The sequence below is a fragment of the Oryctolagus cuniculus genome, chromosome 7, assembly GCF_051225735.1.
Source record: "Oryctolagus cuniculus isolate XC-2025 breed Fujian yellow rabbit chromosome 7, ASM5122573v1, whole genome shotgun sequence".
Taxonomy (NCBI): Eukaryota; Metazoa; Chordata; class Mammalia; order Lagomorpha; family Leporidae; genus Oryctolagus; species Oryctolagus cuniculus.
In genome coordinates, this window is record NC_142873.1 from 157,959,635 (window position 1) to 157,984,463 (window position 24,829).

Below are 24,829 nucleotides of genomic sequence, written 5' to 3' on the forward strand. Positions count from 1 at the left end.
CCGGGCACTCTGGTGTGGGACCCGGTGACCTGGGCGCTCTGGTGTGGGACCCAGTGACCCGGGCACTCCGGTGTGGGACCCGGTGACCCGGGCGCTCTGGTGTGGGACCCGGTGACCCGGGCGCTCCGGTGTGGGACTGCTGTCTCCAGCGGCACCGTCACCGTGAAGCCGACAGCCGCCCTGCAAGTGCTTTCAGTACTTTAGTGAGATGCCCTGCTCCCGATGTGCAGACTTCCTGCTGCACCTCTCTGCCCCGTGACCTCTGCTGCACCTCTCTGCCCCGTGACCTCTGCTGCACCTCTCTGCCCCGTGACCTCTGAGGAGCTGTGGGAAACACACAGAGTAGATGCGTGTGTCGGCCCCTGCACTGGGGAGAAGTGTGAAACCTGCCTGGAAGTATGCCCGTGGAGACAAGTTCACTTGGCTCTGCTTCTCCCGCCCGTGTGTGGTCCCCTGTATGTCACAGTGTCTACACCTGTTCCTTAAGATACAGTGGTCACTGAAGTTAAGTGTAAAATTCACTTCCTGGGGCTGGCGCGGTGGCACAGCAGGTTTAAGGCCCGGCCTGCAGTGCTGGCATCCCATATGGGTGCCGGTGCAAGTCCCAGGTGCTCTACTTCCCATCCAGCTCCCTGCTGATGTGCCTGGAAAAGCAGCAGAGATGGCCCAAGTCCTTGGGTCCCTGCACCCGTGTGGGAGACACAGAGAACTGGCTCAACTCCAGCCATTGAGGCCTTTTGGGGAGTGAACCAGCAGATGGAAGACTTCTCTCTCTGTCTCTACCTCTCTTTGTAACTCTTTCAAAGAGATAAAATAAATCTTAAAAAAAAAAAAAAAAAAAAAACTCACTTCCTGAGTCATACTTGCCTCGGTTGAAATGCTTAATGACCAATGGCTGCCATATTATTCTGGCAAGACAGAGAGCATTTCTAGGAAGTGCTGCTGAATAGGTATGACTCTGTGGCACCACGCAGTGGTGTGAGAGCCGTTTGCAGTGTCTTTCTCCTCTCCCCTTGCCTTCAGGGACCTCTTCAATGCTGCTTTTGTGTCCTGCTGGTCAGAACTGAATGAAGACCAGCAGGACGAACTCATCAGAAGCATCGAGCTGGCCCTTACCTCACAGGACATCGCTGAAGTCACACAGACACTCTTGAACTTGGCTGAGTTCATGGAGCATAGTGATAAGGTGAGACTTCGGCCCATCGTCCAGGTGGAGCTGGACAGGAGCCAGCTGGGGGGAGGGGAGGCGCGTCCATGCAGCCCTGTCCTGTTTGTGCCCCGTCTGCCACTCTGCTCTGTTGTGTGGTCTGCGTTCCTCTAGGGCCCCCTGCCACTGAGAGATGACAATGGGATTGTTCTGCTGGGCGAGAGAGCTGCCAAGTGCCGAGCGTATGCCAAAGCCCTGCACTACAAGGAGCTGGAGTTCCAGAAGGGCCCCACCCCCGCCATTTTGGAGTCTCTCATCAGGTAGGCCATGAACCCTTCGTAACTGCTGTCCTTCCACGGTGAGCTCTCCCGCTGCCTGCTGTGAATCTGCTGCCAGGCCTGGCCAGCGTGTTCTTAAGTGGCGTGTGCTTGCAGATGGTTCTCCCCAGTCGTCTAGTCCTAATTGTCACTTCTGTCGACCCTACTACCTAGACTCCTGGAATTTGCTAGCCTGTGCTTGCCTGAAGAAATTAGTCCGGAAGCAATTTTAGGGCCTTAGCATAGGAAAGATAGATGGTGTGTCTGCATTGGATTGTGCTTTCTGGGCCAGGCTAGGATTCGCTGGTTCCTGGGCTTCCAAGGCAGGGTAGGGTTTTATCAACTGAATCTGCTGGTGTTGGGGTCTTCCTCCTTTCCTATGAATATTCTCCTAAGATGGTTTAGATATGGGAAAAATTAGTTATTTAGCAAATGTTCTGCTGTTATGAAATTGCTGTTCGCTTCTCTTCTAATGACTGTCAGAGATTATTAATTCTGAGATCTAATTATCTTCATGAGCGTGCTAGCCTGGTTGGTTGTTGCACTGCAGATAATTTTGGAAGAATTACCCAGCCAGTAAGTCCCTCTGTTGTAGCTGATAGAGCCTGCTGTGTGGGATTCCTTCATGTGAGAAGAGAATCAGATTGCCAGGTTCTCTACTAGCTCCGCCTTTAAGCAGATGCTAAAATGCATTCCTTTCAATGCTTTAAAGTGACCCAAGAGGTAGAAACAGAATCATGCTGTAGCCTGAATAAGTTGAACTTTGAGAAAAATATTGATTTCTTTCTTTTTTAAAAAAGATTCATTCATTTACTTGAAAGGCAGAGTTACAGAGAGGGAGACGCAGAGGCAGAGAGAAAGTCTTCTGTCTGCTGGGTCACTCCCCAAAGGGCCAAAACGGCCAAAGCTGGACCAGACCGAAGCAAGGATCCAGGAGCTTCATCCAGGAGTCCCACGTGGGTGCAGGGGACCAAGCACTTAGGCCATCTTCCACTGTTTTCCCAGGCACATTAGCAGGGAGCTGGATTGGAAGTGGAGCAGCTGGGACTTGAACTGGAGCCCGTATGGGATGCCAGCGCTGCGGGTGTCAGCTTAACCTGCTAGGCCACAGCATCACCCCCAAGAAATGTTAATTTCTAAAATACCGTAGTAGGAGGGCATTTAGCATGGTGGTTAAAACTCTGCTTGGGAACCCCCACATCCTGTATTGGAATGCCTGGGTTTGAGTCTTGACTCTGCTCCTGATGGCAGCTTCCTGTTCACCCTGGGAGGCAGCAGGTGATGGCTCCAGTAGTTGGCTCCCGCCGCCCATGTGGGAGACCCAGCTTAAATTCCTGGCTCCTAGCTTCAACTTGACTCAGCCCAACTATTGTGGACGTTTAGGGAGTGAACCAGTGGAGAGATCTGTCTGTCTGCCTTTCAAATAAAATAAAATAAAAATATCATTTGGGAGCAATTATAAATATGCCATCCTGAGGCTTGCTTCTGTTTCAAATTAGGCACAGGACCTACATGAAAGTGTGCATTTCTTCCTCTCATCTCTGACTTTAGTGACATAGATTCATTTGGTAGCCAGTGGAAGAACTGGTAATGAGTGTCAGATAACAAATTTTACACATTAATTTCCTTGCTAACCTGTTTCCACTTGAGACCTATCTGGGACTTCCTATAATCCACCATTGATTTTGTTTCCCCATATTTGAGACAATCATAGGTAATGCAGATTTAAAAAAAAAAAAATTTATTTATTTGAAAAGCAGAGTTACGGAGAGAGGCAGAGACAGAGAAGGTCTTCCATCCGCTGGTTCACTGCCCAAATGGCCTCAATGGCCAGAGCTGGGCCGATCTGAAGCCAGGAGCTTCCTTCGGGTCTCCCACGTGGATGCAAAGGCCCAAGCACTTGGGCCATCCTCTGCTGCTTTCCCAAGTGCTTTGGCAGAGAGCTGAATGGGAAGTGGAGCAGCCAGGACTTGAACTAGTGCTCATTTGGGATGCTCGTGCTGCAGGCGGCAGCTTAACTGGCTAAGCTACGACGCCGGTCCCCAAGTAATGAAGATGTAGAAGAGAAAGTACAGTCAGAGTCCTGGAAAAGTGTTCAAGAAGTTCATTTAGTTTCTTTTTTTAAAAAAAGATTTATTTTATTTATTTGAAAGAGTTACAGAGAGAGGTAGAGCCAGAGAGAGAGAGAGAGAGAGGTCTTCCATCTGTTGGTTCACTCCCCAGATGGCCGCAATGGCCGGAGCTGAGCTGATCGGAAGTCAAGAGCCAGGAGCCTCTTCCGGGTCTCCCACACGGGTGCAGGGGCCCAAGCACTGGGTCCATCCTCCACTGCTTTCCCAGGCCGTAGCGGAGAGCTGGATCGGAAGAGGAGCAGCCAGGACAGGCAGCCCGTATGGGATGCCGGTGGTTCGGGCCAGGGCTTTAACCCACTGCACCACAGCGCGGCCCCTCATTTAGTTTCCTAAGCCAGTATAATTGAAAAGAAATCCTCGGAATCCCCTGTGGGTTGATGTTGGCGTTTCCCCGAGTGGGTTCCGGGAGAGGCTGGTGCTCAGAGCCCTTGCGGTGTATCCACGTTTCCCTCCGCTGGCCGTGTGTCTTCGCCATACTTTTCCTTTTTTTTTCTTCAGTTGCAGCTTTTTACTTGTGATTTTGTAAAATGCTTCTCCTGAGTGCCACTGTAGTGTTACACTATCATCTTTACTGCAGAAAGGTTGTCTTTTTTGTTTTTTAAGATTTATATATTCATTTATTTGAAGACAGAGCAACAGAGAGTGATTTTCCATTAGCTGTTTCATGCCCCATATGGCCACATTGGCTGGGCCAGGCCAAAACGCTAGGCTGGAACTCCATCGGGTCTCCCACGTGGGTGACAGGGGCCCAAGCACTTGGGCTGTCATCCACTGCTCTCCCAGATGAGCTGGATTGAAGTGGAGGAGCCAGAGCGTGACCTGCTGCTCTGATGTGGGATGCTGGCGTCGAAAGCAGCTGTTTAATCTGCTACGCCACAGCAGCAGCCCCTGTAGAAAGGTTTTGTGTGTGTGTGTTTGTTTTTAATATTTAGTTACTTATTTGAAGGAGTTACAGAGAGAGAGATCTTCCATCCACTGGTTCACTCCCCAAATGGACACAAGCACTGGCACGGGGCCCTTCTGCAGGCAGGAGCCAGAAGCTTCTTCCTGGTCTCCCACGTGGGCGTAGGGGCCCATCATCCTCTGCCTTCCCAGGTGCATGAGCAGGGAGCCGGATCAGAAGTGGAGCAGCCAGGACTCGAACCAGCACCTATATGGGATACTGGCTTCATAGTCTGTGGATTTGCTTGCTACACCACAGCACCGCCCCCTGGAAGTTTTAAAAATACTCTGGAGCAAATTGCTGTTAGAGGAGCCACCTGGAAACCCTCCCAGGTCAGACCACCGTTGACGTGTCCCTGGTGGTTTGGTCCATTCTTGGGGATGTTGCTGTTTCATAATAGCTTGAATTCTCTTCCTCACAATGGCAGTGAGAAAGCTTGCAGCTGCATTCCTGGCCCTCCTCAACAAGTTTCATACATCTTACCTGCTTTGAGTTATAACCACCCCCCATTTATTTTTCCTATTCTTATTTACCCTTCACCGATCTGTTTACTTTTTTAGGGATTATGATAATACACAGTTGTCCCCTATGTTTGCGGGGCATTGGTTCCACCAAACTCTGTAGATGTCCAGGTCCCTTCTGTACAAGGGCGCAGTGTTGGCATAGACCTGTGCGTGGTCTTGTTTATTTTAAATCATCTCTACGTTGCTGTAGTACCTAATACAATGTAAGTGCTGTGTAAATAGTTGCTATACCATTTTGTTTAGGGAATAATGACATGTTCAGTACAGATGCAGTTTGTTTTAGAATATTTTTACTCCCTGATTGACTCCACAGATCCAGATATGGAGGCTGACTGCATTTTAGCCAACTGCCTTACGTGCTTCTTGAAACAGTGGGAAACCTACAAAGAAACATCGTCGTGCGAATGTTTCCTATGTTTTGTTTTAAAAAGCTGTGCTCTACCGACAGTATTGTTCTCTTGCAGCCGGTTCAGTCTATTAAGTCTTTCTATTGACTTTTTACCTTTGCCCCAGGAGAGATTAAATCCCATGTGTAATCCCCAGATCAGGGGTTACCGTTGAGTTGGTATAAACTACGTCCACCCCCTCAAAGCCCACGTGCATCAGTAAGTGTGATTAATTCTTAGGTAAACAGTGGAATTAAAGGGTAGTTGATTTTAGGAAACACACTCACGTAGACAACTTGTGGGTCTTTTACTTGGTTGACTAGAACATGAGAGTGGGGTCTGCTGGCCTGTCTGTCTTCCTCTACCCTATGCAGAAAAGAGCTGGAAGCTTTCACTGCCCAGCCCACATGAGAACACCTGAATTTGAGATCAGACTCCACTCCCATTCCAGCTGCCTGCGAATACGAACCCGGGAGGCAGCAGGTGATGATGGCTCAAGGACTTGCATCCCTGTTACCCACAGAGAAGACCTGAATTAAGCTCCCAGCCTCAGCCTGGCCCAGCTTCTGCTATTATAGGCATTTTGGGGGAGTGAATCAGTGAATGGTATATCTATCTATCTCTGCCTTTCAAATACATTTTAAAAATAAATAAAAATAGGCCAGGGACCAGCGCTGTGGCGTGGCAGGTAATTCTTCTGCCTGCAGCGTCGGCATCTTGTGTATGGGTGCCAGTTCAAATCCCAGCTGCTCCACTTTCCATCCAGCTCCCTGCTATTGCACCTGGGAAAGCAGCAGAGGATGGCCCAAGTGCATGGGCCCCCGCATCCATGTGGGAGACTGGGCAGAAGCTCCTGGAACAGCCTAGCTCCAGCCATTGTAGCCATTTAGGGAGTGAACCTGCAAGTGGAAAACCTCTCTCTCTCCCACACTTTATATAACTCTGCCTTTCAAATAAATAAATAAATCTCTTTTTTAAAGATTTATTTATTTATTTATTCAAAAGTCAGAGTTATGCAGAGAGAGGAGAGGCAGAGAGAGAAAGAGATCTTTCATCCACTGGTTCACTCCCCAGATGGCTGCAACAGCTGGAGCTGCGCCGATCCGAAGCCAGAAGCCAGGAGCTTCTTCCAGGTCTCACACGCGGGTGCAGGTTGCTCAAGGACTTGGGTCATCTTCTACTGCTCTCCCAGGCCACAGCAGAGAGCTGGATTGGAAGAGGAGCAGCCAGGACTAGAACTGGTGCCCATATGGGATGCCAGCACTTCAGGCCAGGGCGTTAACTCGCTGAGCCACGGCGCCAGCCCCGAATAAATAAATCTTTTTTTTTTTTTTTTAAAAAAAAAGGTGCCTGTGCTAACTCGCTGACTTAGTGTGCTAACTCGCTGACTTAGTGGATATGTCTTTTTTTTTTTTTTTTTAAGATTTATTTATTTATTTATTTGAAAGTCGATTTACACAGAGAGAAGGTGAGGCAGAGAAAGAGGTCTTCAATTCGCTGATTCACTCCCCAACTGGCCGCAATGACCAGAGCTGAGCCGATCTGAACCAGGAGCTTCCTCTGGGTTTTCCATTCGGGTACAGGGGCCCAAGGACTTGGGCCATCTTCCACTGCTTTCCCAGGTCATAGCCGAGAGCTGGATCGGAAGTGGAGCAGCCAGGACTAGAACCGGCGCCCATATGGGGTGCCAGCACTGCAGGCCGCGGCTTTACCCGCTACGCCACAGCACTGGCCCCAGTGGATGTGTCTTCTGCACTGCGCTGTGTTTTTTCACCTCCTTCTCTGCATATTTTAAAGGCTCTGATGAGAACCGAACTTTACCTTCAGGAGCAACACTGAGCTCTCCTTTTGGTTCCTGGTGATCCTGTCTGCTTTCAGGTCACAGAGCGTGCTCTGCTGTCGTCTCTGAATCCTTGGTATCTCATCAAGTGCGCCAGAGCGGTGCTGTAGAAACGTAGGTGTCATCATCCCTTCGTATCATCTCTAGACGACTTGTGATGCCTAACACAGTGCAGATGCTACCTGAATAATGGCTGCACTGCATTGTTCAGGGAATAATGACGATAGAGGCAGCTTCTCCCGAGTTCACGATGTTCCATCCGTGATGGGCTGAACCTGCAGGTGCAGGTGCAGTGGATGCAGAGAGCCGACTGCGGGAACCCTCCCCGCCGCTGCAGCGGGTGGGGGTGCCCCTGCGTCCTCTGCAGCCACTCTCCCTCGGCCCTCTGCTCCCCTCTCAGAAGTTTCCCCCAGAGCGGGGAGGAAACCCCAGAGGCTGACTTAAAATGAAAAGCCCTGGGTGTTTTAGTTGCAGGGCATATAGGAAATGAGGGAGAAAATGACTGCTTTTGCTGTGGGCGTCTTGCTCTCCTCACTCGGCCCAGCCCCTGTGTTTATTGGTTTTTCCTGCTGGGACGGTGCTGAGCGCCTGCGACCCTCCTGCTGCTGGGGACATTGTGTGGCTGTCCGCGGGGAGCCCTCTGCCAGCGAAGTTCTCCGCCCACTTGGTCTCTCTGAACGGCACCAAGGTTCTTGTTTTTACGATGAAATAGTTTCCCATTAGTGAAGGCCGTAGGAACAGCAGAGAACACTGACTGGCCGCCTTGCACTGACTCCAGGATGTTTTCCCTCTCCGTGTCCCCATATCTGCATTTGCCAAGTATTTTGACACCAAATGGTGGTGGTGGCCTCCATGGGGTGAGTGAGGTCGCCCGGGATCCCACCCCTCCTCTCTCCCTCGCCTTCTCTCTCTGACTTCCTCCTCCGGCCCAAGACTGAGTCTCTCACTGCTCACCCTCAGATTTTTTTTTTTTTTTTTTTTTTGCTTAGACTTGTATCTTGTTCTAAGTGATAATATAAGAATGGAGAGGGAAAGTGCTCAGGTTTTAAAAGGGTTTATTGTGAAAGGAAAGAAAGAAGCTTTGTTTAAAACACAAACTAGAATATTTTATTTTTACAAAGCAAGATACTTATATACAGCATGAATTATTTACCAAAGCACTATCAATAATCTTCATTTTTCAGACCTTTTTCTATAGACAACATTTCTTACAAAGTAAATACAAATAGATATATCTAAATTGACCGTGAGTAGCTGAAGGCAGTTTTGGGCAGGCGACCATGAAGGCTGTCCCCTCCCACTGGTGCTCCCTGCCTCCACCAGATGCCCTTGGTCCCTTTTGGTCCTGTACCCAGACAGAGGTGAGCAGGGGCAGAGCCAAGAGTCTGATCGCAGGGCCCAGAGTCCTGGAGTCTCCTCCAAGGTAGTGCAGCCTGGGGCAGCTCATCCCCCGCTGGACTGAGGGGCATTTCGTTCCGTTTAACTAATGAAGACGTGTGGACTGGAGGTCATTCCATGCGATTTAGAAGTAGAAACTTGCCTCCTCCACCACCCTCTTCCACTCTTGTCTCTAACACTCAAAGCCTCTCCTCTGAGAGTGAAAATACAGTCCTTTTTAGCAAAGGAATTGGGATTCGCTCTTACATAACCTAAGCCTTAGAGAAAATGGACAAAGCACTCTGACAACTTTTTCCCACAGACCACCACATGGAAGAGACAAGCTGCTGTCTCCCAGGCAGAGCGAGCCCACTCAGTTCAGCCCCTTGAGAAGTACTGGTAGGACCGTGGCGGGGGGGAGGGGTGCTTCATGTGTGCACCCTCACATGCGTGTGCATAGAACTGTGTTGTGCTCCTCAGAGACCCCTCTGCCGTGGGAGATGAGAAGCCCCCGCCCTCGCCACGCTCCCTCCCGTCCTCCCCCTCGCCCAGCCTCCACGCGCCTGTTCCTGAAACCCTGCTCACGGCAGCCTGCGTTCAGGGCTTGAAGTCTTCCGGGCGGATTTTCATCTCCACCCGCTTGAGGGAGTAGTTGGCGCCGTGCCAGCCGTACCAGGTGATGCCGTCCAGGTGCTTGTCGTGCTCTCCCAGGCGGTAGTAAACCCCGTTGAGGTTGGAGTCTGTGCAGCAGTTGTACCAGTATCCACCTGGCACGAGAGACAGATCAGTGCTCGCCAGCTGAGGGCACCCTCCCCTCGGAAACAAGGGGCGGGCTCTCCATCAGGTACTGGTAATTTTCTTGAGCAGGGAGAAAGAAGTCAGGGTGCCAGTGCCAGAGCACTGTACCGTTGGGAATCCACCCTCTCCCCAGAGCTCACCTTTGCGGAGCTGTGCGCACTTGTCCAAGCAGTTGTCGTTGTCCTTGTCCTTGGTGCTGAAGGCTGTGTTGTTGTGGTAGTAGAGGGCATCGTTGCCGGCGTTGCCACTGTAGTTGCCCAGGAAGAGGCGGTAGCTGTTGAGTTCATTGCTCAGGACAAAGTGACTGTACTCGGCATAGCGCACGGTGCCCTCCCAGTCCTGTTGGGAGAACAGAGCCTTCAGGAAACTGTAGGAGGCTGGGTTTGCTACTGTCCCTGTGCCTCGTCTCTGCAGCCCCACAGCCAAGCATCTTTGTGTAGCTTCAGTCTACTCAGACTTCATTCCTTGTTTACCTCTGGTTTACCAGGCTAACCCAGGAGCCAGGAAAAGGAGTCCTACTTAAACTTCTCTCCAGACACCATTTGGCCTTGAATCTCTTTCTGTGTTTCTTTCCCCTTCCCGTCTGGAAGAGGAGTGGATAGATGTGTGCTTCGGAGAAGTCCTAAGAGTAATGTGAAGGTGCCGTGAGTGCTTGGAGACCTACAAGGCTTTCTAGCCAGGGCCAGTAAGGCTTGCATCTGGAGAAACTCGTGCCCCAGGCGGAGCAGAGACACTGGGTTTCGGCCCAGCTCACTGTTGGACCTGCTCTGCTTTGGCCTGGGTCAGTTTACCTCTGTGCCATCTGCAGCCCCGCTTTGGTGAAAAAACAAGATAGGAACTGTTGTTGTTCAACTGTACTGTCACCTGCAGGGGAATCATAGTAACCTGCAGTCTGTAGTGACAGAGACGAGGGATGGTGCCCAGGGCAGTGCACTCTGGTGTGTGGCAGCTCTGGGTCAGTCCCAGGGCCCCAGGCCTCGGGCTCACCTCCATCTCCACGCGGAGCCTGGTTGGCTGTCTGGAGAGCCGGTGGATGTGTTCATTTCCCAGCCAGAAGTCTCCACGGATGCTGCCAAAACCTTGCTTGTACTGCTTCCAGTCCCGGTAGAAGGAGACCAGGCCACTCTTTCGTCTCTGGATGACAGTCCAGCCTCCGCCTTTGGTCTCCATGTCACAGAACACCTGGAGCAGAGAGCGTGCTCACTCAGGCACTCACAGGCACAGACAAGCAGCAGCGTGAGGACAGGTTCCCCCGTCTTTCTCCTGTCCCAGCAGAGCCAGTGGATACACACCCACCCACGGTCCACTGGCTCAGGGTGCTGCCCGGTGTTGGTTGCTGGGCCAGGTGACAGCTTGCTAAGGAATAATTACCCAGGTGAAGGTTGGGGTGAGTGAGTTCACAGCTCGAAGGCAGAACTCTGGGTCCTACCCACGTGCTCCCTTCATGTTCTCCTTTCTCGTCCCCCAAAGAATATTTGCTCTAGGACATGGCAAGAGATTTGAACTAATTATGTGGTGGTTATAAGAGGTATGTAATCTAATCTGTATGTGAAGATTTGGCGTCTGATTGATAAGGATTGAAGGGGCCAAACAGATGCCTAGATTTGGGTGGGGGTACCCAGAAATGGAGTTTGGGGTGCTCTCTGGTGTTCTGCGTGTTTGCTTCTCTGTTTAGAGTAACCCTTTGTAGGCCATGCTCGCCCTGTTGTTGCTCACTTTTGAGGGCTGGGGGACAGAGGGTAGAAGCGGGCAGTGGGCAGCAGTGACTCACCTCCAGCTCTGGGCTGCCCAGGAAGTCATTGGAAGGCAGCCGGTACACCCCAGAGATACGGTAGTTCTTCTGGTAGAGGGACGAGCAGTCGTAGATGGCATCTGTGAAAGGATGGGCAGGTGCAGTGTCCCTGCTAGGCCTGGACGTGAGGCCGCGTTTCCACCACAGGTTCCCGTGGGCCTCACTCCCAGGAAGTGTGGGGCTGGAGAGGTGGGCGTCGGGAGACGAGGAGGCGCTGCCTGAGCTTCACTAGGGGTGGGGTAGGCGTGCGGAGCCCTTCCCCCAACAGTGTCTGTGGGACCACCGAGCTCTGAAATAGATTGTCCTGCTGTGGTTGCAGGTCACGGACTCTAGAAGGTGACAGTGTCTGGGGGCCACCTCCCAAGACGGCCTTGTAGGGTCAGTCGGCCTTCTGGTACGGCCACCTCTCTGACAGCAGAAGTCACAGTGCCTGGGTCTGGTTTTGTTGTTTTTCAGAAGCAGTGGCTCCTGCCTGCTGGGAGCCTAATTGAGGGAGACGGGTTTCACAGCGTTGTCTTTCCCCTCGCACCCTCACTGTGCCATCCGCAAATGAAAATGCAAGCAGTCTGAGGAGCACTTCGAGGCCTGCCCCCAGAGGTTTTATTAAAACAGAAAGGAGAGCATGGGACAGGCTGGTTCTCACTGTGGGGCAATGTGGACAGCAGAGAGCCTGTGGAAGAGACAGGCTGTCCCGATCGGATTCAGAGAGCCAGGCTCCTGCAGTCCGGGAGAGGTTGCTGCCTTCTGGGTCTGTGACCCCTGCTCTGAGGCTTTAGAGAAGAGTGCAAGGGTGACGGATATGTGCGGGGCCTTGGTTCCTCACAGAGCATGCTGGGGGGGGGGGGGGGGCAGGGGACACTTGCCTCAGCCCTCGGGTTTCTTCACTTCCTAGCATAGGTGGAAGCACCAGCTTACAGCTTTCTCTGGAGGACCACCACTTGTTAGAGCATAGAGGTGCCACAGAGAACGCTGAGCAGTGTTCCCAAGGCCTGCCCGGGCTATGTGGACCGCAGGAAGCTCCTGGGTGGGGAGAAGGTTGCCTGATTGGAGGAGCAGCAGGTGGACCTGTCAGATTCCTGAGTCTGACCTGGCCTTCCGCATGTCTGATCTCATCTCACAGACCAAATCAGGACTCTGGAAAATAGTGCAAGAAAACCCGCCCAGTCCCAGATTGAGGGTCCGAAGCCTGTACTTCGGAACGGGATTTATACACGGTTTAGAAATCAGAATTTTTAGATTTATATTAAAACTTTCTCTGCATTTGAATGGAGGGTAACCAGTTACTTGCTTGTCAGAAGGTAATTGTGTCTGTTCTTGATGGGTAATGAGACCATTTTTATATCATCAAGAAATGACATAACTGTAAGATATGTGCTTTGTAGCTAACATTTTCCTGGTGATTTCGGAAAACAAAAATGATCTCTAAAAGATAAATTCACGTTGGCTCATCTAAGCCATGCTAACCAGTAACTGAAAGTTACTTTGCAAAAAGCAAACATTAAATGTTTCTTGTTTTAGGGCTGTCAAAAACCTGTAATTCAACATTACATTTTCTTATTGCTTACATTTAGAGTTTTATTTGAGTCCATGGGGGAAAAAATAGAAATATCAGAACTGAGGAACGTTAAGGAGCTGTGCTTTTGTGAGCGCACAGGGACTCACCAGGCGGCTACGGAAAAGCCTGCGCACTGAATTCCAAGCCGGTGAGAAGAGTTAGGTTTGCAGAAAGGACACAGAATTCCGCTAGGCTCGGGGACATCACAGAGCTTTCTTGGCGAAGCCTGCCTTGCACAAGCACAGGTGTTGCCGTGCGCTGTCTGTTCCCGCTTCCCTGGGACTGAGGGTGCAGCCTGCCAGCTCAGGACAAGGAAGTGGCACAGCCGCACCACCAGGAGGACTTGAACCCTGAGCCTGAGACTCCCTGAGTGCCTCTGGTCAAAGCATGTGTCACCCAGTGCTCCAAGGGGGTTAAGCTGCAGAAACATTGGGTGTCTGGAAGAAAGCCGTGGAGGCACTGGATAAGTGTACAGCATAAGGAGACACTCTGAGAAAGCCGTGGCTGAAGGGGAAGTGTACCCCGGCACGCCCGGAGCGGCGGGCGGCCTTACCTGCCGAGGTCTGCGTGAGGGTCTGCGCCGCCTGCAGCTGCATGATGTCGATCTGGTTGTTCATCTCGGAGTACTTGCTCTCGGCCTCTGTGAGCCGGGACTCCATGCGCTTGCCGCTGCTCTCCAGCTCCATCACCTGCATGACCACGCTCACCCAGTCCTTCTCCTGCTTCCTGCCCAGCTCGCTCAGCACCCTGCTCAGGTTGGCCACCTGGGCCTTGAGCTCCTGCACCTCCTCGCAGCAGGCGGGCACTTTGGGCTGTGCGGGTGTCTTACGCTTAGGGGGCTTCTGCAGCCACACTGGGTGGCTGACGAAGGCCACAATGAGGACGCAGAGCCAGGTCACGGCTGAGAGAGTCTTTTTCGGCATCTTCCCTGGGTGTGGGTGAGGAAGGCTCTTCGCTCGGGGAGTCTGGGGAGCCCCCGCTGAGGTCTGCGGAGCTGCAGCAGACCTGGTGGCTCCCCGCGGGTGGCCTCACCACTTGCTGGTGTCTTGCTTTCTCTGCTCCTTCTTAGCCTTTCTCAAAGCTTGAGGTTCTGAAAGTGGAGCTTCACGGAGAGCCCACAGCTTTCCTCCTCGAGTCTGAATGCTCAGAAAGCCCGCGTCTTAAATACTGTTTGCTGCCTGCACCTCCACCCCACCATGGCCATGCATGGGCTTTAGCCCCTCCCAGCTCATCTGGGAGGGTCAGGTGCCTGGTCGGTGAAGTCAGCGTAAACTTAGGCCAGAGGAGGGGAGGAGGGAGACAGGGCGAGTCTGTCTTTCCTTGCCTGTAGTCCTCAGGGCTGAGACGAGAGGACTGAATGTGTGTGGTTCTAGTTTGGCCTATTAGATTCTGCCCCTGCCAGCCACTGGCTCCGCTCTATCAGGGGCAGGGCAGGGTCGGAGGAATTTCCAGATTCCTGTCTAAAGGTTACATAACCACAGGCTGAGGGCGAGCGGGAGCTGGGAGTAGGACACTTCTCACCCAGGACTGGGAACGTGGCTCGTGCTGCCGTACCTTGGCACCCTGCGGACGGTGCTTTTAGCTGGGCTGCTCACTCCTCTCTGATCTTCGTTCAGTGTCCACCAAACCTTTGTTCCACCTGGAGCGAACTCTCACATTTGAGAATTCTCAACTTAGAAAAGTTCTAGAAATAGAAGGATAGAGTAACTCTCTTAGAAAGAAAAAAAAGACTTTGTATCCACAGGATTTGTGCAGTTGTCTTTTTTTATATATACATACTTTCTCCTTCAGCAAAGAGTAAGCCAGTGTCAGTGCTCACACTTGACATTTTGCAATGAGGTGTCAGGAGATTACAGCAGAGATGGAAAGGCAGCAGGGCCGAGCCGGGCTCTGGGATCGGTCACTCACACTTCTGTCAGTCCCTGGGCAGGACGGGAAACAGGCCCATCCTGGCCCAGAACGCAGAACTTGGAAAGTATGTGGAAGTATAGAAAAAAGAACCCTCATCACCTAGTCAGTCTGCGCAGTGTGGTTCTCCCTCTGTCTGTGGATGACCTTGTACCCAAACACACAGCTGCTGTAATGTTTTGTGTACTGCACATGGAGCACTGCTCTGTTCCGTGTAAGAAACATGGCACTTCAGCAAACATCCTCAGAATAAGCTTTGCAGCGAGACCTTATGCAAAGGTCCCTCTGTCCTTAAAACAGCACCTTGGTCCACGATTGCCGTCTCCACGGTCTGGAGCCACCGGAGCAGTTGCGTACCCTGTTGGTGTTCGTTGTGGGTCCTTCTCAGGCGAGCCTGACACCTGACAGCTCTGCTTGGCTTCCATGAGCTCAGCCAGGGCGCCAGGCTGCTCGGAGCCCCTCCTGGTCGGGCAGCTGGAGCCCCCAGCAGTTCTTCCCTCTACACTGGAAGGCAGTAGGGCTCGGGAGGAGCGGGTGCTTTCTCACGTCCTCTGCTGCCTTGTCTGCTGAGGGGTGAGATGTGGCTGGCACCCACAGAAACTTACCATTTTGCCCAGAAGATTCTGCTGAGGGTTGACACCGTGCCCAGCCCCACTTTTCTTTTTGTAGATGTCTAGGCCAGGGGACACCACAGCCTTAGCTCTGTGCAGTTCATTTCACTAGGGAGAGCCTAAGCTATAGTTGTTGGCTAAACTGGGGATCTTCAAGGTTTTCCTGGCAGTTGCATGGCACTGAGCTCAACTGTGTGCCACAGTGCTATGAGCTGTGCAGTCACACATGTGATAGAGGTGTGATGATGCAGCAGAGAAAACACGGAGGAGGGACCCACATTGTGGCTCAGTGGGTTGAGCCACCGCTCGCAATGCCTGCATCCTGTATTAGAGGGCTCTCTTCTTCTGATTCTGTTTTCTGCTAAAGTGCCCAGGAAGGCAGTCTAAGATGGCGCAGGTACTTGGACCCCTGTCATCCGCGTGGGGGCCAGAGTTGAGTTCCTGAGTTCCTGGCTCCTGGCCGTTGTGGACATTTTGGGAGTGAACCGCAGGTAGAAGATCTCTGTCTCAGCATAAAGGAACCGCAGAGCTCGCTGGGCTCCAGGCAGCTGTTTGTTTAGTCTTCCCAGTAACTGCTTCTCTTGGGCAAACAAGAAGATGTTGGCCGGCGCCGCAGCTCACTAGGCTAATCCTCCGCCTAGCGGCGCCGGCACACCGGGTTCTAGTCCCGGTCGGGGCGCCAGATTCTGTCCTGGTTGCCCCTCTTCCAGGCCAGCTCTTTGCTGTGGCCAGGGAGTGCAGTGGAGGATGGCCCAGGTGCTTGGGCCCTGCACCCCATGGGAGACCAGGAGAAGCACCTGGCTCCTGGCTCCTGCCATTGGATCAGCGCGGTGCGCCGGTTGCAGCGCGCTGGCCGCGGCAGCCATTGCAGGGTGAACCAACGGCAAAGGAAGACCTTTCTCTCTGTCTCTCTCTCTCACTGTCCACTCTGCCTGTCAAAAAAAAAAAAAAAAAAAAAAGATGTTGTGAATCAGTTTTCATATCTGGGAAGAAAATGAGTCAGTCATTCGTATTTGCTACCTGTGTAGCAGTCCTTTTTAGGGGAAGTAGAAGGGGGTTTATAAGTTTGGATTGAAGGCATTTAGTTTTTAGTAAGAGTGCCTGGTGTCTGACATTTATTTTCTGGAAACTGATTTCTAACATAAGGCATAACTTGGAGACAGAAGCTTTTCTTATTCGAAGATTTGTCTAAGTTGCCTCAGCTACCCAAATGTCAACAAATCCCCTAAATGTTGAGAAACAATAGCTAATTAAGGGCATTTTCCACAGCACCCACAACTCTGTTCCGTCCCTAGATTGTGCATCTGTTAGAGAAGGGAAGATCAGCCCTTGTTTTGAGCACAGCTAAGTCAGGGGCACAGCCTGCCATGCTGCTGACCCTCTGACCTTTCCCTCACACAGCTGGAAGCCCAAGCCCATCACGGAGGGTATTTCCTTATATTCCCTGTGCTTTTGAATTGTCCACTTTTGCCAAAGCCCATGTCCTGGACCTGCCACTGTTCAAGTTGCAGGAGACAGCATAACGCCACCCCAGCCTCGGGTGTCTCCCAGTCCAGCTGCGGAGACTGACAGCTGAATTCTAGGGCAGTGTGATGAGCAAGCATGGAGGACACAGAGCAGGAGGAGTGCCCAACCCACAGACGCTCCACAGAGCCTCCAGAGGGAAGTGCGGCCAGGAATGGGAGATGCCTCCGAGCAGAGGTGTGGCTGTGTCACAGACATGGCCTGAGGGTCAGAAGCAAGAGCTGCAGAGGGAGGGTAGAGGGGAGCCAGGCCTGAGGACCTCAGGCGTCCTGGGGAGTGGTGTGGCCACCGCTCTGGGAACAGGGGCTGTGGAAGGAATCCAAGGAGCTTTGGCTTCTTGTTACTTTGTTTACCCGAGTCCTACCAGGAAGTGGGTTTTTGAATTGCCAAGCAAGATTTTTAACTGGAAGTGTGTAACTTAGAATTTCTTAAAATTGTAGTGTATTCATATGAAATAGCCTGACAGACTCGCTGGCTTCAGGATTCGGGAGGCCGTGTGAGACGCACTTGAGCACTTGGGTCTGGCTTCTCATCCCTCCCTAACGGAATGTGACCATGGCCAAATTACTTTGCTGAGTTTACCCATCTGAAATGGAGATAAAAATCAGAACTACTCACCTCCCAGGATTTTTACCAGGGTTAAATATAGTGAAGGGTTGAAAATTGCTAAAACATTCTTTGTTTTATAATGGTTTATATTTTTAATTGATTTTCAAGAATACAATATATTATTAAATGTTGTCATTGCTGTACAATAGATCTCTTAAACCTGTTTCTCCCACCTAGCTGGAATCGGGTATCCTTTGACCAGGAGACTATGCAGTTTTTGTCTTTGCCTGATACATTTCACTTATCTTCATGTCTTCCAGCTTTAGCTTCATTCTTGTTAGTAAATGTAAGACCTTTTTAAAGATTATTTGAAGGCAGAGTTACAGACAGAGAGATTGATCTTCCCTCTACTGGTCCTCTCCCCAAATCATGGCAACAGCTACCAGGAGCCAGGAGCTTCCTCCCGGTCTCCCATGCAGGTGCAGGGGTCCAAGCACTTGGGCCATCCTCCACTGCTTTCCCAGGCCATAGCAGAGAGCTGGATTGGAAGTGGAGCAGCTGGGACTCAAACCGGCGCCCATATGGGATGCTGGCACTGCAGGCAGTGGCTTTACTGGCTGTGCCACAGCGCTGGCCCTGTAAAGTCACTTCCTATCCCTGGAAGACCACCAGCTAGCGTCTCACTCTGTTTCTTTACTTATGGAGGCCAGCAGGCAGCCTGCAGAGCATTCGCAGTGTTTTATCTCCCTCCTGTTTATTCCAAAAGCCTGTGTAGGTGGCCTCTCGGGTCGCATGTAGCAGCTGGGACAGAGCAAAGGAAGTGACAAGTCCCTGTAAGAAAAGCCTCGCCTCTGACAGTTGTGTTCCTCACGTTCTGTACAGGAACCTAATGAATCTCGCCTGTCCCCAGAGGGGAAGCAAATGCCCGTTACGTTACGATCTCCAGAGAGACAGGACCCCGTCAGAGGTTGCAGGCAAGATCCGAGGTCCATGCCCCAAGCTGCCCCGTGAGCCACAGGGCTCCTCTTGAGCCTGGATTGCTACCGCCCTGACTTGGGCACCACAAACTGGAAAACAGACCCGTCATTCTTGAAGAATGTTGGGGGGTTTGTGCCAGTTGTGGCTGAGCAGCCGATGAATGGCAAGGGTGACTGGGTTTTACAGTCAACAGGCGAGGGGCGAGGTGGGCAGACAGAGCCCACTCTGTCCAGGTTGCAAGCACATGGAGTCATAGTGTGCTGCTTGGAAGTGTGAGGCCTGCTTTTACAGATCTTTCCTGGCTTCCAGGAGAGATACACAGGCCTGCTCTTTTCCAGCACCTCTGGAGGAAAAAGCACCCAGGCCAGAGAGGGTGAGGATTTGCTCCCAGAACACATCCACAGCCTCTGGGCTCATGCCGACCTCAAAAGTGCCCTTTTGTCTCTAGGAATCTGTGCTTTTTTTTTATTATTATTATTATTGTTTTTTAGAGATTTATTTATTTATTTGAAAGGCAGAGATAGAGAAAGAGAGAATCTTCCGTTTGCTGGTTCTATTCCCAAATGGCCACAACAGCTGGGGCTGTGCTAGGCTTAAGCCAAGAGTAGGGTCCCAAGTGGTTGGGCTCTCCTCAACTGCTTTCCCGGCACATTAGTAGGGAGCTGGATCAGAAGCGGATCCACTGGGACTCAAGCCGGGGCCCACATGGGATGTTGGCGCTACAGGCGGAGGCTTAACCTTCTGCGTCACAGTGCCGGCCCCAGAATCTGCTTTTGTTGAAGAGCTCCATGCGCCAGGATAGGAGAACAGGGAACCATTGTGTAGCAAAAGCTCTGGCTCAGGTTGCAGCCCATCATTTTCTTAAATGCCCTTGTAGATTCTGCCCTGCCCAGGCGGGCACATCTCATGGGAACCAGTGGAGTGTACTTACCGTGACTGCTGGCTTTCCCTAGGTTCGCTGTGCAGCACCTGCCTTCACAGAGCGCTGTGCAAACCCCAAGGACGGTGTTTCCTTGCAGGCAGTGGGCCATCGATGAGGAGCCCTGAGAGGAGAGCTGCAGGGTTTCTGCCACAGCTGACCAAAAGCACCGAGGGTCTTCTGTGGCCCTTCTGCAGGGAGTGCTCGCTGTATTTCATAGGAAACCTGTCTTTGCCAGCATCCAGCTCATCTTGAGACAGGACTGCTGGTAGGAGGAGGTAGAGAAACTGCTTCTGACTTTTTTTTTTTTAAGATTTATTTATTTACTTGAAAGAGTTACACACAGAGAGAGAAGGAGAGGCAGAGAGAGAGAAAGAGAGAGAGAGGTCTTCCATCCGCTGGTGCATGCCCCAGATGGCCACAACAGCCAGAGCTACACTGATCCGAAGCCAAGAGCCAGGAGTTTCTTCCAGGTCTCCCACATGGATGCAGGGACTCAAGGACTTGGGCCATCCTCCACTGCTTTCCCAGGCCATAGCAGAGAGCTGGATTGGAAGTGGAACAGCCGGGACTCGAACCAGCACCCATGTGGGGTGCCAGCCCCACTTCTGACTTTATGAAGGGGTTCGGAGAAGACACACTGCTGGCAATTTGGTGCTCACACTGTGTGCAGCATCCTGCATCTCAGGCCTGAGGAGATACAGGAGGTGCTAGGTCCGTCCCAGTGAGGGTGGCATGTAGGAGTGGTGACACCACTGGCCTCCCCAGATTCTCTTGGACATTTCACTGGCTGTGAATCTTGGTAATCCAATTACAGTGTGTCCTGGTTCTCATCCGCGTATTTTCTTTACCAAGCAGGTCGGCGTATTTCTTCTTTCCCCTGGTCCCAGAGTGGACATTGGTATTCCGGCAATGTGGCCCATCTTCCTAATGGAGTAGAAGGCCAGTTCACATCTGCTTATACAATTCAGTGTGGAGAGTTTAGAGCCGCCAGATCACTAGGTGCCAGCTCATTTATTTTTTGTTTCCCAACTTCATCCACTTAATAGATTGAGTCAGAGCTCTTGAGCATTCAGAAGCCAAGAAGTCAGGATTTTACCCAAAATATCCACTCTGCTTTGAGTCAAGGTAGATGGAAATTAGCTTTGGGTTCAGTGTATCAGCCTCCTCCCCATTCTGTCCCTTTTCCCTGTCTTTTTCCTGACAGCTTCTTCTTTTTAATGGTCTCTCTCTGAGCTCTTCATTTCACTCTGGATAGGAGGAAGCAGAAAGGGGGAGGGAAAAACCTCCAGGCTTCACCAGAAAAGGAGCAGTGCTCATTGTTGTAGAATAAAAAGATAATGGCCAATTTGTCAAGAAGTGTTGACAAGAAAGATAAAGTTGGAAGTAATTAACTGGCTGACATGCTGGGAGCGATGCGCCTGCCAATAGCTCCCTAAATCAGCCAGAGCCTTGGGAGTGTGACAGCCATTCGTCATTTTTACGGCACACCTCTGACAGCCCCCTTGGTTGGAAACCTGGCCAGCACAAATCCTGTGCTCTGACACTCTGGGGTTGTGCGCCTCTCTGTGCCTCGTAGGGGCGCCATGTCCAGTTAGGAGAGGCCTGGAAGTGCAGCCAGCCGGCTGCTTGCTGGGCAGTGGGCACTGTGAGCCCCACTGCCGGCCCTGTACACGGCTGCAGGCCTGGTCACATAGGAGCAGAGTCAGTGCTGACTGTGAGCTCAGGAGCGGCTCTCCTGGTGCCCTGGGCCACCCACGGCCTGCCACCGGGTGAAACGGTGATGCAGCCGTTCCAAGTAATTATGCAGACTCAAAGTGGAAAATGCCTGTGTTAGGAGAAAAGGCACAGTGTGCTCAGGTCTTCACCGTGTATAAAATAATTACTCAGAATCTGCACAGGCGCAAATACTCTGACGGGATGAGTCTGTTGTAGGAACTTCCCTCCTCCAACGTTGTCTTAATTTAAAAAAAGACATGCTGCCCCCGACCAGTCTTGCCAAGATGGGATTTTTCCCACCTCTTCCTGGTTCAGACAGCTGTTAACATCCCAGCCGTTTTACTCTTAAGGGGCCATACCTTTCGCACATGCAGATTGAGCTTGTCCTCTAGCTGGCGTGTGACAGACATGCCATTTAAACTGCGACCACGGTGACGTGAGGACTTGCAGAGAACGCACAGCTGGAGACACTGGGAACCTGTCTTGACTGCCTGAAACCAGCCCCCTCTCTTGCACCAAATGATTTTCATCTCAATGCCTCTAAGTCCTCAAGAGCTCTGAGGACACCAATGTTCCCGCTTTGAAACCTTGTAACAGGTGAGCCTTTTCTCTCTTAGGTACAGAAAAGGAGTGCAGTTTTTCCTGCCTTCTGACCCCACCAGACCCAGTGCTGCCACATTCATTACCCGACTCTGGCTGAGTATCTCTGCGACCGTCCAGTCTCCCTTCACTTCCCCACCGCCTGCTCTGACAGGCTCCCAGCCCTCCTCCATGTCACAGTCAAGTGTCCTCACCGTGCCTCTGTCTTCCCTGCTGTCCTTTCCCTTTGAAATCACTCTGTTCAAAACCAGACTCTTACATCCTGGACTTTGCGGGCCAGCCTCTGGTCCCCAGGCCCCTGGGTCAGCTGCCTGACAGGCACCAGGGCCCAGCCAAGCCCCGCTTCCTGGCCCTGTAAGGGAGTCAAACTGTCTCCTCTAATCACACGTTGGGCACAGCGCTGTCTCTGGGTGCTGGGAGCAGTGAATGGAGAGGGTCTGGAGTGCTTTCCACTCTGCCGGAGAACGGGAAGCGCTGCTTGACCAGGGGCAGGGCCGGAGCAGCGTCCGCTGCGGCCTCAGCTCGCCGCCTCGGGCTCCTTGCTTGGACCTGGCACAGGCCCGTCAGCTGCCGCGCATGTGTCGCCAGCCCAGTGCCAAGAGAATTCAGAGAATTCTCACTTGACAGGGAACCAAGTGAAACGCAGACAGCAGTCTGCACTAGAAATAGACAGCAGGAAGAAGGCCCAGGGCAGTCTGGGATGCCAGCGGGTCATGTCCTCATAAATGCGCGGTGGCAGTGCTGGGGAGCCTGAGTGTTCCCCCAGATGTCCTGCCGGTGCTCCTCATCTGCCCGAAATTCCACCAGCTGGAGCTGTGTGTGGGAGAGTCTCGCACCACGTTGCAGGTCCCCAGGGTGCCAAGCCAAGAGCGGAGGGCCGTAGCTAAGCAGGCCGCACCAGGAGGAACTGCCAAGCCCAAGTGCAGTGGTTTGAGCTCAGTGCAGGGCCTGCCGAGCGGGGACTAGGGGGACCCTTCTGGAGACGGCCGTGGCGGGATGGCATTCAGACCTTCCAGTCAGTCTCTTCCTCCTCCGTGAAACGGGTCCCAGCCTGCCCCAGACAGCCCCCAGGGACAGCTTGAGCGGGAGGATCATGCGGTCGGCGTGCCCCACGCCCGGCACAGGCTTCTCTGCCGTCGTTCGACAGGGCCACTGCCCAGGCAGGGAGACTCCTTCACAGCCGGGGAGCCTGCTCAGACTGCCCACCTCCCCTACCCTGCGGGAGAGGGGAGATACCGGGGAGGAAAGGGGCCTGGCGTCGTCTGTTTGGGATGTGAATACGTCAGGGGGGATCCGTCCTCTGTTAACTCTTCCACTCTAGAAAGTGTTTTCCTCAGTTGCCAGGAATTGCCCAGGTTTCATGCTCTTCAACTCAACCTCCTTTGATAAAACCTAAATCTTGGGGCCGGCGCTGTGGCGCACCGGGTTAACGCCCTGGCCTGAAGCGACGGCATCCCATATGGGTGCTGGTTCGAGTCCCGGCTGTTCCACTGCTGATCCAGCTCTTTGCTGTGGCGTGGGAAAGCAGTAGAAGATGGCCCAAGTCTTTGGGCCCCTGCACCCACGTGGGAGTCCTGGAAGAACCTCCTGGCTCCTGGCTTCGGATCAGCACAGCTCCAGCCGTTGTGGCCAATTGGGGAGTGAACCATCGGATGGAAGACCTCTCTCTCTCTCTCTCTCTCCGCCTCTCCTCTCTCTGTGTAACTCTGACTTTCAAGTAAATAAATAAATCTTAAAAAAAAAAAAAAAAAAAACTCAATCTGGGGGAAGGGAGCTGGGGAAGGGAGGAGGAATGAGTGAGACTGAATCTGTCTGTAGAATTGCCTCATCCACTTCTGATTCTGTCCCACTGTGTCCTCTCTCTCTTCCTGTCTTCCTGCCACCTGGTTCTGCTGCGTGCTCTGGGTTTATTACACCAGCAGGCAGTTTCCCTGTGCTTTGTAGATTCACAGCTATGTAGCATGGCCGTCAGGTGTACCCCCTGGAATATGGGTGCAAATCTACCCTACCCCCGTGTCACGACGACCGTTGGATCACATCCAGTAGCTCAGAAGAGGCTTGTGGCACCAGTCTCTCTCCTCCTGGCCTCAGTGCCTGCAGAGAGACGGCTGGCCTGTCATTTTTGCACATGGTCGTCACGGCCGTGTTGCTGCCCAGGCTTTGGTCTCGTTAGACCTGTTTGTTGTCAGGTCTGTGCACTGGGCCAGCAGCAGTGGGGTCTGGTTTGTGTCATTAAATGCACCTCTGCTGTCGGGCAGGGGCTTTGAATAGTGTGACTTTGTAAGCCTCCCACATTAATGGGGAAAGCCTGAGGGGCACACTGGGCGTGCTTATAGCAAACTCCCAGCTGCCCTGTAAAACGAGAATTGCTCATGAAGGATGCTAGTGAGCACAGGTGACTTCTTCCCGTGTCCAAACATACGCTCTGTGCCTGACATCTCAGAAAATCGCATTTGAGTTTAAAAGGGGACTAAAGGACAGCCTGTTGTCACCCATGGAGGCCAGAGACTGGCAGCCCGGGAGCTGGGAACTCCTGCGTTTCCATGGAGGTTGGGTTAGCCTGCACTTGACGCCTAGCAGCCTGGGGAAAGCCTGCGTGGTGGCACGCCAGCTCTCACACGGAAAGCTGTGCCGTGTATTAGTAGCTTCTGAAAGGAAATAAAAGTGTGGGATCTGAGGGGAGTGTTTGCCACAGGGTCGGTGAAGATGTCAAATGAAGGCACAGCGGGGGCTCCTTGCTCCTGCATGGCTAGTAACAGAGCGCTTGAGTAGCTGATGGGGGTGCCCACCCAGCTCCCGGTCACTCATCTCACCGCTGTTCACAGGGTGCCGGCTGACACCAAGGCTGGAAAGCTGAGTGCACCCTTGATTATTGGAATACCTTCAGATGGTAAAGTCTGTAAGAGAAAGATGACAGCCAACAGCCCGTGTCGTACTGGGCCCCGTTTTCTCCTAGTGTCAAGTGGGAATATCAGTGATAGTGTCAACTTCATAATGTTGAGACACAGTGTCCATGAAGGAGTAAGCACGTAGGCCCAGCACATCCAATAAACTGTCTCTGGCTAGGTTTGTTCTTGCTGCTGCTGCACTACGTTGCCTCCGGTGATGAGGTGCGGAAGCCATGGGGGAAGAAGACAGAGCTGAGGTTCCTGACCACCTGACCAGCCCTCCTTCACTGGGCCGTGCTTGCTGCTCGCTCAGCTCCCTGGA

The 24,829-nt window shown here is 52.4% G+C and overlaps 2 protein-coding genes across 4 annotated transcripts in view; one reads left to right on the forward strand and one right to left on the reverse strand.

Annotated features, from left to right (window-relative positions):
• Positions 1-24,829, forward strand: part of MTOR (mechanistic target of rapamycin kinase) — a 133,305-nt gene that overhangs the window by 51,585 nt on the left and 56,891 nt on the right. For 2 of the 3 annotated variants that reach the window (XM_008251668.5, XM_002723353.6), the window contains exons 27-28: positions 1,024-1,186; positions 1,322-1,467. In XM_008251668.5, coding sequence (XP_008249890.1) covers positions 1,024-1,186; positions 1,322-1,467 — 309 coding nt within the window. Of the gene's footprint in view, positions 1-1,023; positions 1,187-1,321; positions 1,468-5,376; positions 5,515-24,829 lie in introns of those variants that run through there. The other variant, XM_089299316.1, reaches the window with a different exon arrangement.
• On the reverse strand, positions 8,328-13,949 carry ANGPTL7 (angiopoietin like 7). The gene is made up of 5 exons (XM_002723351.6): positions 13,365-13,949; positions 11,236-11,336; positions 10,452-10,646; positions 9,605-9,803; positions 8,328-9,433 (listed from the first exon to the last, which is right to left on the reverse strand). The coding sequence occupies exons 1-5, from the start codon at positions 13,732-13,734 to the stop codon at positions 9,264-9,266; spliced, it is 1,035 nt and encodes a 344-aa protein (XP_002723397.1). The 5' UTR covers positions 13,735-13,949; the 3' UTR covers positions 8,328-9,263.

Coding starts and splice junctions, on each gene's coding strand:
- ANGPTL7 (XM_002723351.6), bottom strand. CDS start 13,734: ATGCCGAAAAAGACTCTCTCAGCCGTGACCTGGCTCTGCGTCCTCATT. Junction 10,647..11,235: donor TGGGCAGCCCAGAGCTGGAG/GTGAGTCACTGC, acceptor TCTCTGCTCCAG/GTGTTCTGTGACATGGAGAC. Junction 9,434..9,604: donor GTGCGCACAGCTCCGCAAAG/GTGAGCTCTGGG, acceptor CTCTCGTGCCAG/GTGGATACTGGTACAACTGC.